Source organism: Crinia signifera, chromosome 4 (assembly GCF_055691185.1).
Source record: "Crinia signifera chromosome 4, ASM5569118v1, whole genome shotgun sequence".
Lineage (NCBI taxonomy): Eukaryota > Metazoa > Chordata > Amphibia > Anura > Myobatrachidae > Crinia > Crinia signifera.
Genome location: NC_139220.1, coordinates 206,772,209 through 206,786,834, shown reverse-complemented (window position 1 = coordinate 206,786,834; position 14,626 = coordinate 206,772,209). Strand labels below are relative to the sequence as shown.

General features: G+C 44.5%; 1 protein-coding gene across 1 annotated transcript; it reads right to left on the bottom strand.

The window, feature by feature from the left end:
• Positions 1 to 515: 515 nt before the first annotated feature.
• Positions 516 to 12,183, bottom strand: LOXL1 (lysyl oxidase like 1). Its single transcript, XM_083183582.1, has 7 exons — positions 10,427 to 12,183; positions 9,851 to 9,959; positions 6,754 to 6,891; positions 5,851 to 6,007; positions 5,599 to 5,694; positions 2,575 to 2,690; positions 516 to 705 (listed from the first exon to the last, which is right to left on the bottom strand). Exons 1-7 carry the CDS (start codon positions 11,382 to 11,384, stop codon positions 699 to 701), a joined length of 1,581 nt encoding a protein of 526 aa, XP_083039708.1. The 5' UTR covers positions 11,385 to 12,183; the 3' UTR covers positions 516 to 698.
• Between the last annotated feature and the right edge of the window lie 2,443 nt (positions 12,184 to 14,626).

Sequence of the window (14,626 nt, the reverse complement as noted above, 5' to 3'; positions counted from 1 at the left end):
CAAGTGATATCACAGTAACAGATTCCATTACAGCATTTTGTAAAATAGTGTATCAACCACCTCTGGGTTATACTGTATTGACACCAGCTGACCACATATGCAATCTGGGATAATGGCTGTCGATCCCCGCCGACAGCCGCAATCCTGGCCCGTTTGCGGTCAGATCGACCGCATAACAACAGACGGGATTCAATGTCCCGCCTGCCGATGGATGCAAAGGGGGTGTGGCCGTGAAAACGGCCGTGGATTGTCGATCTGCAGCCTGGATAACGACAATCTACGCCTGTTATCGGCAGAACGGGCCCGACAGCTTCTGAAGTCGGGCCCGTTCTGCCGTGATCCCGCATCAATGCTGTTGTTAATGACAGCATTGAATAGGGAGCCGCCGCTATTTCCCACGTCGGAAATAGCGGCGGCACATTGCATACCCCCCATAGTCAGTACAAAGTCATCACAGGAATAGTATGTGAGAGGAACAATTAAATTAAATCACAAATTTCTACTTGATGCATGAATCTGAGCGAAATTATAGAATTTATTTTATTGGTACAAAAAAAGTGAGGCTTTTTACAAAGTATTAATAGGAATGCTAGTGTGCTTATCAGGATAGGGAATTGGTGAGGGGGATGCAGATTTTGTTCATATGGTGCAGGATTCAATGAAAGCCCCATGGGTACTGATCTCCTTGGGAAAATTGCTCAAAACCTTTAAAAAGGAAAAAAAAGAGAGGGGATGAGACAGAAATGAACACACAAGAGACTAAAACACAACTGGGGAAATTATGGTTTAGCCACAGAGAAAGGCTATTGCCTATGCTGCATATTTTATAAAACGGCAGATGTCAGCTTCCTGCACAGGGCGGTCGTAGATGAAAGACAGCAGAGAGGTATCTTACATCTGCGAGCGCTGTAGAAATCATCTGATGATCACCGACCATCGAATGATTTCACCCCCGCACCCAAGGCTGCAAATGGATGTTTACGCTAAACATCCATTGGCATGTGTGCGGGAGAACTTGGTGAGGAGGGAGGAGAGGCAGACGGTTGTGCGGGCGGCATTTAATCCACACACAAAGCAGCATTGCCTGTGGACCAGAATAAGGTCTAAAATGTATCGATAGCACAGTACCGTGCGGTAAGGTCAATAGATGGGGAAGCACATGCTAGTGTCAGAGACAGAATTACCCACACATATATGAATCATCTATGAATCAATTCTCTGTTGCATCCTACAAAATGATAGACAGAACAGTGGCGTAACTATAGCACCGCAGCCCCCGTGACCGCGTGGGGGGGCGCTATTCATGTGCGGGCGCCGGGGGCTGCAGTGCTATAGTTAAACCCCGCCGCCCGCCGCACCAACCCCGCAAACCCCCCCATCCCCAGTCTTTACCTGTGTTCAGTACGCGCTGGTCCCGGCTCCCTTCTTCTGCTGAGGACCACCACAAAATGGCCGCCCCCATATAGCACACAGTTCTCTGAAACTGTCTGCTGTATGGGGGCGGACATTTTGTGGTGGTCCTCATAGCATAAGAAGGGAGCCGGGACCAGCGCATACTGAACCTAGGTAAGACTGCGGGGGTTGGTGCGGCGGGCGGCAGGCAGCGGGCGGCGGGGTGGGTGAGTGGCTGGGCGCCCTCCCTTTAACGGCGGGGGGGCGCCCAAAATGTAGTTACGCCGCTGAGACAGAATCTGATTGGTTGCTGCGGGCAACATCACCTCTTTTAATATTTAGAAGCTTTAGTAAATGTACCCCTAAAAATTATTACAAATATATACAGATTATATTTTTAAGCTATAAATATATTATTTGTATTATTCTAATCAATTGTAAAAACTCTGGAGTATACTGAAGTATGACAGGTGAGGCTTTGCCTCCCCTGCATTCCCTGAATGCATGTCACTGTAAAAGAACCAGACACTCCCTTTCTCTTTCCTTTAATGTACAGTGGGTATTGCTGTAGCCCTGCTGCAGGAAAATAACTCAGCTGCCAAAGTGTAACCGGAAAAGAGGCTTTTCATTGTCTGCTATGGATTGCAGTGACAACCTATTAAAAGCCCTATCTAGTGCTTAACAAATTAACATAGAACAAGAAACATACAACAGTTATGGGTAGAAAATGCACATATAAAGATTAGCTTGATAAAGAAGGCAGCGGCATAAGTATTTTCACATAGGGTCCAATTCAATTCAGAGTGATGGGGGTCAGTTTATCATCACGAGTTGGTAAAAACAGGTCGGCATAATCTTTATTTCAAGGTAAAAATTGTCAGGATACCCCTCCAAATTAATATAATGCACTTGCATGGTTTCAACAATATAATTTTGCCAATACAGTCCTGTCATTTTTCAGGTGATTTTCACTAAAAAGCGTAAAAATGTTTTAAATTACATGAGACGTGTGACGACCAATTGTGATTGGAGCCACATTACTTTTGCTTTTCTAAAATCGCACTTTATTGAATTGAGCTCTAAGAAGTGCAACATACAAGCATAACATAAGGAGCCAATCATTCTGCCACATACAGAAGAAATGAGAAAGACAAGTACAAGGATCATATAATAGAGTCTCACTGTGTGATACGGCAGTTTGTGGCTGACACATATCGTCCTGTATAGTGGATATTGCATCGCACCACATTATTGGTGAAATCAGACTCCAAAACTGTGTATTTGGGATTCACCACAACCTAAGAGACAAATGCTGTATATTAATGACATGTACATTATTGGATAAGACTAGAAGCAACATAGAAATACATATCAATGAGATCAACTACACAAGCATATAAAGTCACAATGAATGGCACTGTTATCTCACAGTCAGCGGTTCTATTTGCAATAGGATTATTGTTACTTGTGTACTTTCACGGCAGCAGTTACGCCGTCAGGGTAGCGTCCCTGTCAGAATCAGCGTAGTGTTCCCGCGGCAGCGTAGTTAGCGTAGTCAGTCAGAAGTAGCGTAGTGTTCCCGCAGCCGCTTAAGCGCACCTGTCAGATCCAGCGTAGGCAATTAGCATAGTTAGCTTAGTCAGTCAATACTGTCTTTGATGTACGCTCGCCACCCTTCGGGCTGCCGTGGATAGTGGGGGTTTGAAAAGGAGGAATTTGCCGGTATGTAACATGGAACACTGGCAAATGCCTCCCATGCTTTGGGCTGCTGTGGGTAGTGGGTGTTTCGGTACTTGTTTCCTAGCAGGGCGCCCAGTTTTCTTACGTACGCGAACGTAGTGAAATCGCATCGCATTACGTTATAGTAGCATGCGATGCAATGCGATTTTCCCTGTCATTCCTACCCCCTGTCAGATCCTCTCAGAAATCATTCTGAGGTGATATTCTGACAGGAGTAGAAGCATCCCTCAGAGCTGCTGGTGATTTATCGAAAGTTAATGAGATGGCTGCATCTATGACTATGTTTACGCTGCCTCAGACGGAGGAGGAGGTTATCACCTTTTTTGAAGGACACGAGCTTCCAGTGGCGTAGAATTGCGCAAATGGCCACGTAATGCGCCTTTCTGTGAAGGAATGCATGTGGCGCTGCAATGTTAAAGTGTGCTGGCTGAAGGTGAGCCTCAGAGCGGCCCACTGGTTTCCAGGGAATAGTAATGTCGGCTGTATGTTCCTACAGCAGTGGTTATTTAAGAGAATTTGTAGAGAAACGGGACAGTGTTTTCTCACCAAGGTGCCAAGACTCGATGCAAGCACTTTGATGGCGGTTATTCTGGAGAATGTAGAGCCAGGCACCACAATTTACAGTGACTGCTGGAGGGCGTACAGCACTGAACAGCTGGAACTTGCAGGGTATCAGCACGCCCAAGTCAATCACAGGTTCAATTTTATAGACCCATATACAGGGGTGCATACCCAGAATGTGGAAAGAATGTTGGGCACGTGCAAATGGTGCAATAAGCGCCAAAGAGGTAAGCACACCACATGCTCCATTCCAGGAGTTTATGTGGAGAAAGCTATTGGTTTGGGATAACCCATTTGAGCGAATCCTGGGAGCACTTACCCTCCTTCCTAAAGGTGCCCATACACGTCCCGATGCAGGCGGGCGTTTTGAGCATAAATAGCACGCATCGCATTGCATGCCTTGTGAATGCGTTGTTCATGCAATGCGATGAAAAGCAAGTACAAAAAGTGCAGCACATACTTTTTGTACTGTGCGATGAGGTGCCGCAGGAGTGCGCACCTCAAAGCACAGATCGCACAGCCCACATTGGGACGTGTATGGGCACCTTTAGGATGATTAAGTGATTTGTTAATAATGAATGTTTTACTGTGATTCATTGTTATTAATTAATGTTTTACTGTTTTTAATTGAATAATAGTTGTTATTATTATCATTATGCTTTTTGAATTATTTAAGTAAATTTCAGTTCTTAGTTAACACATGTCGTCATTACTGTTTCAGCTGTATGATTTTGCAAGTGTGAATGTGTTCCTAAAACACCACCACTATCCATGCCACCCCGAAGCGTGGCGAGCGCTTTTCATACCCCCACTATCTACGTTGGCGTGGAGTTGATTTTATAAAGTGTGGCGAGCACAGCTCGCCACCGAGCCCGGAGCGTGGCAAACGCAGCGAGCCCCTCGAGGGGACGCTGATTACGTTACATGTATTCCACGTCCCCTCGCGGGGCTCGCCACGCTTCAGGCTCGGTGGCTCGCTGCGCTCGCCACACTTTATAAAATCAACTCCACACCGACATGGATAGTGGGGGCTCACCACGCTTCGGGGTGGCGCTGATACTGGAGGTGACGCTAAACAATGGCATAGGTGCTTTCAATTGTAAGCACCCATCAATTGTCATACTAAGCACACATCATCTCACCCCATCACATCTCACCGCATGGGTGCTTCTACTGTGAAATATCGCATCACACCTGGTGCCCTGCGATTCCATGCGATATTTCATTGTATAAGCATTCCTATATGGACATCGCATCGCATAGCACTATACACTCTGTACCCTGCCGAAATAGCTACTCAGAGGCAGGAGCGTCTCATTGCTGGAGCGTCTGAGATGCTCCTGCGTCTCAAACAGATGGAGCGCCTCTCTGCCGGTGCCAGCATGATCCCCTCATTGCCAAAGAGAGGCACTGACTAGGTTTGCCAGGGACACCGGGGACAGAGATGCAGTTCCCGGCAACAGTACGGTAGTTACTTGTGTAGTTTCACGGCGGCAGCCTACGCTGATAATGTAGCTTAGGCTGCCACCTTGAAACTACACAAGTAATGCAGCCATTGGGCTATGCTGATAACATAGCTTAGGCTGCCGCCGTGAAAGTACACAAGTAAGGCAGCCATTGGGCTACGCTATTAGCGTAGCTTTAAACGTAGCGTAAACTGCCGCCGTGAAACTACACAAGTACTGGATTATTACTATGACATAGTATATATTTTGAATGTTCTGGGTTTTCTCGAGGTGTTCTAGAGTCCTCCTCATGGAGGTTACTTGGCTTCTGATGGAAATGGACCCTAGTGTATGTTTTCATGGTAAGGAATGTATACTGTCTGATGTGAATTACTGAATATTCTCTGGAAGCACACTGCATAAAGGCAGTGCACATATAAACATTAATAAATAAACTTACCTTCAGTATGTAATTTCCTGGCTTTACTTCTGTTATATCAATCCATTGACAGTCTATATCCGCATTGTATGTGTCATAACAGCCAGGACTTAGACCCTGAATAAGGGGCACATATTGTCACTGTGTTCAAAGTAGAGAGAGAGAGAGTGCGGAGAGGAAGAGGAAACGGCTTTTTGAAAAGGAAATAGCAAAAGGGAGCTACAGGCAGAAAATGAAGCATCCAAGCACAGAAAAAAAAGAATATTCACTAACCTGGGTGTGCGAGGTACATGCATATCTCTTGAGGTTTCCAAAGTCACAGGTGGTATCCTCTAGACAAAAGCTGGCCTTATGTCCTTCTGCCACTTTCCTTCCAGTTGTGGCATCCAGCAGATCATAGTGACTGAACTCATCCATGCTGTGATAGTGCCTGTAGTTCATAGATCAAATGTGAACACTGTCCTCATACATGCGGTCTGTTTTTTTAGTTATCAGAATTCATATAAATTATAATAAAAAGCAACGGTACTTGTTTCCTAGCACGGCCACACCGATTTGTATCAGGGTGGTCGTGTCGGAAAAATCGCGTCGGTCGCATTGCATTCGACCAAATCGCATGCGATGCGACCGACGCGACCGACCCGATTTTACATTGGATTCAATGTAAAATATTCCCCAGACCCCCAATTTTACCCCCTTAACGCCACCCCACGATTGACGCCAACCCGAAGCGTGGCGAGATGGTGCGCGTCCTCCGACCTTTTCATACCCCTACTATCCACGTCGGCGTGGAGTTGAGAATATAAAGTGTGGCGAGCCCCGCGAGGGGACACGTATAACTTCACAGGTATACGCGTCCCCTCGCGGGGCTCGCTGAGCTCGCCGCGCTTCGGGCTCGGTGGCTCGCTGCGCTCGCCACATGTTAATGGCTGCGACCGACGCAATGCCCCCGATTTTGCCTTTGCCTGCAAAATGGACCTGATTTCAAAGGAAATCGGGTCCATCGCGGGCATCGTGTACCTTAACTTTAAGGTACACGATGCCCGCGATTGTGGCCGTTCTAGGAAACAAGTACCAAATTAACATGTAAGTAGAGGGCAATGGTGGAGATCCCGCAGAGGTTTATGTCTACCTTAAAACACAGTGGTAATCTATCCCTAATACTCATGTACTCACTGATGGCAGCTGTGCCATTCCCATGCTTGCCGTGGACGAGTGGGCAAGAAGTCTGCAGTACCCTGGTTTTTCACTCTCTGTGGGAAGCGGAGCAGAACTCTAACATCATAATCTGAAGAGTCCGGTCCATATGCAGAGCTGAGGAAAGAGACGAAGTACAGCAAGGGTGGTAACAGTCATTCTCTTATACAGTATAATGAAAAATGTGGCATCCGTTAGCTTTCCAATGCAAAATAAGAATGTCATCCAGAAGCCAAGATACACAGAGTAACATCTGGAAACTACAATACACACTAAGGGACATTTATGAAAACTTCGATAGTGCTTTAATTTTCGAAGAAAGTTCCCAGCACTACTCTGTACTGCTTTATTATTAGATGTGGAAATTGGCTATATCTGGGTCTAGTAAATCAACTTAAAACATATCCATACTAAACATGGTTACTCATGAGAACGTTATTTCAACACTATAGTGCTATCATATGTTCTAACATTAACCATTTCCTATGTTTTTCATAGATGTCCATCGTTGTTTATACCACTTGAAGACATTAAAACCTAGAGTTTATGAAGATCCAAATTTTATGGTGCCTCTTTGAATAAGGTAACATACAATGAGGCCCATTCAGTTCAGCACAAACGTCCATTAGAATTGTGAGTGATCTGCAGCTGTGCAGACTTTCAGTCATTATTTGTTTTTTCAGTACTTGTGTAATATCTGGGCGCCCGATGTGTTTGATTGTATGCCTCAACTTATCAGATGTGATGGACGCGATTTTTCGGAAAAAAAGCGTCGATCACATCGCATGCAACCAAATCGCATGCGATGGACGCGATTTTTCCATAGGATTCAATGTTAAATGGTCCTGTTCATACCCCCACTATCCAAGTGGGCATGGAGTTGGTTTTATATAGCGTGGCGAGCGCAGCGTGGCAAGCGCAGTGAGCCCCGCGAGGGGACGCGGATTACTTAAAATGTATTCCACATCCCCTCTCGGGGCTCGCTGCGCTCGCCACGCTTCGGGCTTGGTGGCTCACTGCACTCGCCACACTATATAAAATCAACTCCATGTCCACTTGGATAGTGGGGGTATGAACAGGACCATTTAACATTGAATCCTATGAAAAAATTGCGTCGATCACATGCGATTTGGTTGCATACGATGCGATCGACCCGATTTTTCCGACCCGATCAAAAAATTACTCCACAATATTCCAAAATCCAAAGGTTTGAGAGCGAGACTGAAATAGTGACACCTTTATTCAGAATATTGTAGAAAATTACTTTGAGATTTTTTTTTTGGGGGGGGGGGGGGGGGTGCCCAATTAGCAGCAGCTAATGTATTTGCCCCAGGCCTCTATTGTCTATACAGGGCTTATCTGGGATTTTGTTTCACCTGCCTTCCCGATAAGTGCCAGATTTTCAGGGACACAAACGCGAAAACACACAGGGTTTGATTTTCGCAAGAGAATGGGATTGCCCATAAAAGAATACCAGTGAAACATCTAGATGTTTTTTCACTGATAATTGGATACCGGCCTTTGTATTTAAGGTGTATATGAAAAGATAACTGCATATTGTATTTAGACTTGGGTCCCATCCCCAAGATATCTCATCAGAGTATGCAAATATTCCAAATTATGGAAAAATCTTGTCCCAAGTATTTCGCATATGCAAAACTGTATAGGGCTAGGCAATTACCATAAACCATTATATATAATACCCAAGGGATGTCAATATATGTATTACATTTATTCAAAATGTCTGCGTGATTATGTCTGATATCATTGCTTAGATATCGCCAAACTTGCACTTTACTGTTATTGAAACAAATAACGTGTATTATATAATGTGACTCATGCTGTAGATTATATGGATATTATTAGTTAGTGAGTTCTATGCCATACAAAAAAAAGCCTCTTGGCTGAGGGCTTGTATACAAATCTCCCTCTTCCCAAAAATATGCAATGACATGCAGTAAGGGATGCAATCTGGCATGGAATTAAATACCCCCAAAAGTCAGCAGTTCATTATATGTAATGAGTAAGGGTGTCATTCTAGAATTGTTACAAACTAAGGGGGTTATTCTGGTTGATTCGCAAGGATGCGAATACGCAGCCTTGCGAGTCCACCAAACCCCGCCCGGGCTGCCTGCCCCCCCTCACAGCGTGTGTTCCCAGGCACAGGCTGCGAATGGATGTTTAACATAAACATCCATTTGCATGCTGCGGGGGAACACCCACATCATTCGATGGTCGGCGACCAACCTATGATGTGAAATGTGCACGCATATGTAAGGTTGCATGCCAAATTACAGTATGTTACACTGACTCTGAAAGAAAATATTTTTTTTTTATGCAGATACAGTCACAATTATATACAGAATATAGGCATATCATTTGAATCAGCAGAAGCTGCTTATGCATCTGATTAGCATAGCGATAAGATGCATTTTCATTCTGGGGGTATGAAAATATGACATGTACAGTGCATGAGCTATTCTCACAGAAGTTAGTACATTTTGCATTTTTAAGGTTAGTAATAGTTTTTAATATTTTTGTTAAAAATGTGCTCTAGTTTTGTACTTGAATTGAATTTAAACATTGCTGAATAGAATTAACCCAAACAAACCAGCTCTAATTATGTCCAACTTTATAGAGCTATTTTGTGTTCAACTTTCAAACTCGGGTCCAATTACATCGGCCGAGTTGTATGTTCAACATGGTGAAACATCTGGATCTGACTTTTTAGCGGCAGATCATATTTGGAGCCGGAAGATTCCGACGTTTCCATTAGCCAATTTTGTAAAATATCAGCATTTTTGCGGAAAAATCAGACAATTCACAAAATTGGATGAAAAACATCCCGCCAAATATATTCATATATATTATATTTTACTCTCAAGACAGTATTAGTGTTCATTTATGACTGTTAGTATTAGCTTTTGGGGCACAGAATGTAATGAACACATCCATTTATAAGTGTGTGAGGCTGTCAGACAAATTCTTCTCTACTAAGGTAATTATAAGTTGTGCAGATGTGAGAATATACAAATATGTAAGAAAGTAATTACTGCTTTAAGGCAAATGTGCAGACCTAGAAAGACAATTCTCCTCTGCGGCACAGCGCAGGGAATAAAGATGAGCTCGCTGGACATAAGTTGCAGCTTGGACATAGCTTGGATCAGGTACCAAATCAGGAAGTCCTGGAACAGAAGAAAGTTTAACTCTAGCAACACTAACTAGGAAACATAAAATTTACGTATTCCTTCTGTGCTACCAGTGTTGGACTATACTAGTAAATCCAGTTACAATAAACAATTACACTTATTTTCTGTAGCACACATACTTTGTACCAAAAATACATAGTCATTTACAAAATAGTAACATTTCATAATTTCATGATATAATGTAATTCTTTGTAAACAGTATTCTATTAGAGGATCATCACAAAACTATGCACCTACTGGATATATTATCATGTAGCCAACTTGCCTATAATTATTGGAATTGAAGGACTCTTTAAATGTACATAATAGTATCCACCCCGGTAAATCATCTGGCCAAGCCTTTGAACAAGGACTACGTACCTACCCGTAGCATTAAAGTGGTACCTATATCCCTTGTGTAATTGGCCTATTTAACAGTGACCCCCATCCATTCCCAAACTCACCTCTCCCATTCTGACCACTTCTGAAAACACTTCCAACGGCGACTCTTGCTTGTTGTGCACCCTGTGATTCATCTGCATTGGATGAGGGATTTGCCACCCGGCTTTGTGGTTGAACCAAATCTGGCCTTTGTGCTCCATAATACCCTCCTTCTCCCTGACTCACTCCTCCATATGGGGGGAACCCTGTTTCGCTACCCCCAGCTCCTAAACCTGGGCGCACCGAATCACTTTCTACAGGAATGTCAGCTCCCCGGAAGAGACTGTGGGCGAAACGTCTGTCAAGTCCATCTTGTGGCACAACAGGGTTGGCTGGAGCTGGCTGCTGTGGGGGCAAATTAGGCGGAGCAGCAAAATACGGTGGCTGTGCAAATGGAGGAGATGGCTCTTCATAAAAATCCTCATATCCTCCACCATAAGGAGGTTGTGCAGCATAGCCACCCCCTCCTCTAGCATACCCATAACTTTCATCATATGGTTGAGGGTAAAATTCAGGTTGTTGTACATAGGGAGGTTGTGGTCTTGGGAAAAAAGTCTGTCCTACTGAATTCTGGGAAGAAGACTGGCGTGTTCTCCCACCACCACCTGCCCCTGCGGAAGGAACAAATCGACCTGTGCTAGCTGATTCGCCTCCACCTCGCCAGCTGTCAGGCACTTGTCCAAAACCAAAGGGATGACGTGTATTGCCTCTCACTGTCTGTGATCCAGTGCGGGGCAAAGTGGGGGCCTGACGCCGAAGATCCACACCACGTTCCGCACCACCTCCACGGCTCCCATCCAACAAAACTCGACTTCCTCCTGTGCCCTCCCCTGCGGCCTGGTACTCAGAACCTGAATTTAGCAGTCGGTAGCGTCTGCCATTCTCTTCCCATTGGATCATTTGTCCCCAGCCAGCCCCATCTTGCCCCAGAGTCAGGTACAACCCTGACAAACATATAAATAGCTGTGCTAATAGACCCATGTTGGTGTACCCTTTTCACTGACACTTCAGGGACTATGGCAGTTAGGTGCCCAACCAGTGGGGAAATCAGAATAGTAATTGGGGACTGACTAACTCTTTCTGCAAATCATTACACACATGGTGCTTAGTAAGGAAAGTGGCCAATGCTGGTGTAACACAGCAGAGCGCTGTTGGTGAGGGGTGAAGTAATAAATGCTCTGCACAACTCTGGGGGTTAATGATGCAACTCAATGGAGTTGTCAAGGAAATGAAAGAATAGTGAAGAGCAGCTGCAGCTTTCTGTCATGGAGAGGACTAATGGGTCAGTAATGATCTGCAGGATGGCTGTGTAGATCTCAGGCACAAAGTGATGCTGTTCATGAGGCACTCCAGCAGAGGAGGGGTTAACGTCACATCCTTTGTTCTCTCCGTCCTGTGATTCTGGGCATCTTTGTAACGTTCTGAGGCTCGCAGTCCGTCCACTCACGTCCAGTCCCGTTATTCGTTGTCCTTATCTGCTTCTTCTATCACTCCATCCCTTTTTCTCTCTATCCATTCTCCCTCTCACTTCCTGTTTATGCCTCTCTCCCTCTTTCCCCTTTTCTGAGCCCTCCTTTCCTGGCCCCTCCAGAAACTTGCTGTATCTTCACTACACAGCGATCCGGGTCCCTGACACTGGTATCACCCGGCTGCTGCCGTGCCCTATTCTCACGCTCTGCCTATGACAGGACGTGTGTAGTTACTGTGGAACTCGCCAGTGGTTCCGTGTGACTTGAGGCATCTGGTCCTAGAGCCAGCCCCGCTCTCCCTCACGTGCTGCCAGTAATGGATCCCCCCCTGTAGAGGGACTTTACTGACGCATGACTTTTTTTTTTTTTAATGTAGGACAAAATTATATTGTGTAACCCAACCCTGATTCTAATGTTTTCCACATTATATAATTTACAGGCAGCAATCGTGTAATAATGGAATGCAGTCTTTTAGCCAAGTTCATGCATGTGACTTCCAGCAACTATATGATCATTTACGTTTCATAATCTTTCGTAGTTTATTAGATTTAATGTTCTCTGTTTTTTTACACTTATTACATACGTAACTCTCGCAAATAATAATTTTAGCATTAAAGTGTAGGCATGGAATCACAATGATGAATTACAATTTGGGGCCATAATCCCTTTATCACCCACTAAAGGTCATGCCCCCCTTTAAGTATTCAACAAACAGCGGTTAACTAAGTTTACAACTGTTTATCCCTCTGTAGCGTTCTCGCCATGTATAGATGGTGAGAGCGATATTGTCCCCATTGTTGCCAATGGGGACCCATTGCAGCCTTTCTAGCGTCAGCAAAGTTTTCTAGGCACTGCAAGGTCACGGCCATGTGAAACTGTCCCTCCCTTGCGCAGACCGGCCACCACATATGGCAGCAGCCAATTGCAGACAGTGTTAAGCTGGGTACACACTGGACGATATATCATTAATGGTGTGGATGATATCATTATCATTAATGATATCGCCTGAATATGGTCCAGTGTGTATGGTCAATATTGTTAATGATGTGAGTGGCAGCGGGTCATTAACAACCACTCCTGTTGTCTGTACATGCAGCTCAATCTGATGTTATCAGTCAGTGACTGCATGTACGGAGCACGGGGTGGGTGATGTCACTGACCAATGTCGTGAAATATATCAGTCAGTCTGTATGCACTATATAGCATTCTCGTGTAGCACCGCCGATATAGTGCGGCCGTGGGAACTGCTTCAATGTGTACCTAGCATTGGTCTGCCAGCTGCAGAGCAGGGAACACTGGCAGTGAGGTAAGTAATGTTGAATACCAACAGCATATTTATTTGTATCACTGATATTAAATAAAATATGTCGCTGGTATTAACATTTAGGGTGGTATTCAATCCCGGCCGCTATTTCCGCCTTGGTAAATAGAGTCCATCCCCATTCAATGCGGCCATTACCGACAGGCCCAATTTTAAAACAGATACGATCTGTGTTGGATCTTTTTTGTTGGAAACGGCCGCGGATTGTCGAATTCACGTCTGTTTTTTGCCAATCCGTGGCCAATTTGCGGACTTTCCGACACTCAACAGTCGGTATATTGAATACCGACGGTTGAGTTCCTGTCAGAAGGGACGAAAAAACGGCCCGGATTCCGACTGTTGGGATGTCCCGCCAATTGGAATCCAAGATTGAATACACCCCTTATTATTAAATTGGTCTTTTTATTTTGAAATAACATGTTCTTAATTAACTCCTTGGATGGTACTGGGTTTCCCATTGGTTGTTCTGTGCTCAGAATACATTTTATCACTTGTGCTGGTTGACTGTAAACACAGCTACAGATACACTATTGCTTTAGTCCCACTAAACACATGATTACTGTGATGTGTAGATGGAGGACTATTAACAGTACTTAGAATCTCCCTTAATTCATGTAGGGGTCAAGCTTTATGCTTTGTGGATTTAGCTATGGCACTCTCTTCCCTACACAGTTCGTCAAGTCTCCACTCCAGAATCCTTCAAAAATAGACTTACCTATCTACTCAGCGTTTCACTAATATCCAGTGCTAAGCTAGTTTTGTATTTTGTGCTCTAAAGTAAAATGTAAAACACATGAAAGGGTATTTTGTTACATGGGGTAATTTACTGCATGATAAAATCATGCTTTTAGCCCCATGCAGTAAATAACCTGTTATCCACGGATAATACATGGGGTAAGTTCCCGGACCCACATATTATTGGATGAAAAGCGGGATTCCTGGGGCTGCTTTTCAGGGATTCTGCTCGTGTTTCAGACACACAAAGCAGAATACCCAATAAATGCTGCCTGATACCCCGTTCTCACTGCTAGGCAAATTACCAGGTCTAGCATGTGGACCTAGTAGTTTTACTTTTAATGCAGGTTTTTTCAGTGTGAACGGTTCAACCTGTGCCTAAATTCCCGGGTCTTCAACCCTGTTTTTTCCCGGGCATATGCAGGCGTGGGTTGACCCGTTCACCCTGCAAAAGAAACCCTTGTTAAAAGGCAAATTTCCGGGTAGAACTGCTTCACCTGGGAATTTGCCTTAGCAGTGAGAACGGGATCCGGCGCTGCAGTCCCCGGCATTAAAATGATAAAAGCCGTGTTGTTCACACTGGCAGTGTGAACACGGCATAACAGGATTAATTGAATAGTTCCTGGAGGATCCATTAGCTGTAGTAATAGTAACACAACCCTTTGATTCCTATTAGGAGAAAAGTTCTATACAAATAT

Excerpts from the sequence above, each read along its gene's own strand:
- LOXL1 (XM_083183582.1), bottom strand. The coding sequence starts at position 11,384 with ATGGGTCTATTAGCACAGCTATTTATATGTTTGTCAGGGTTGTACCTG. Across the intron at positions 9,960-10,426 it reads AAGTGGTCAGAATGGGAGAG|GACTTCCTGATTTGGTACCT; the intron begins GTGAGTTTGGGA and ends CTTCTGTTCCAG. Across the intron at positions 6,008-6,753 it reads GAATGGCACAGCTGCCATCA|GCACTATCACAGCATGGATG; the intron begins GTGAGTACATGA and ends TATGAACTACAG.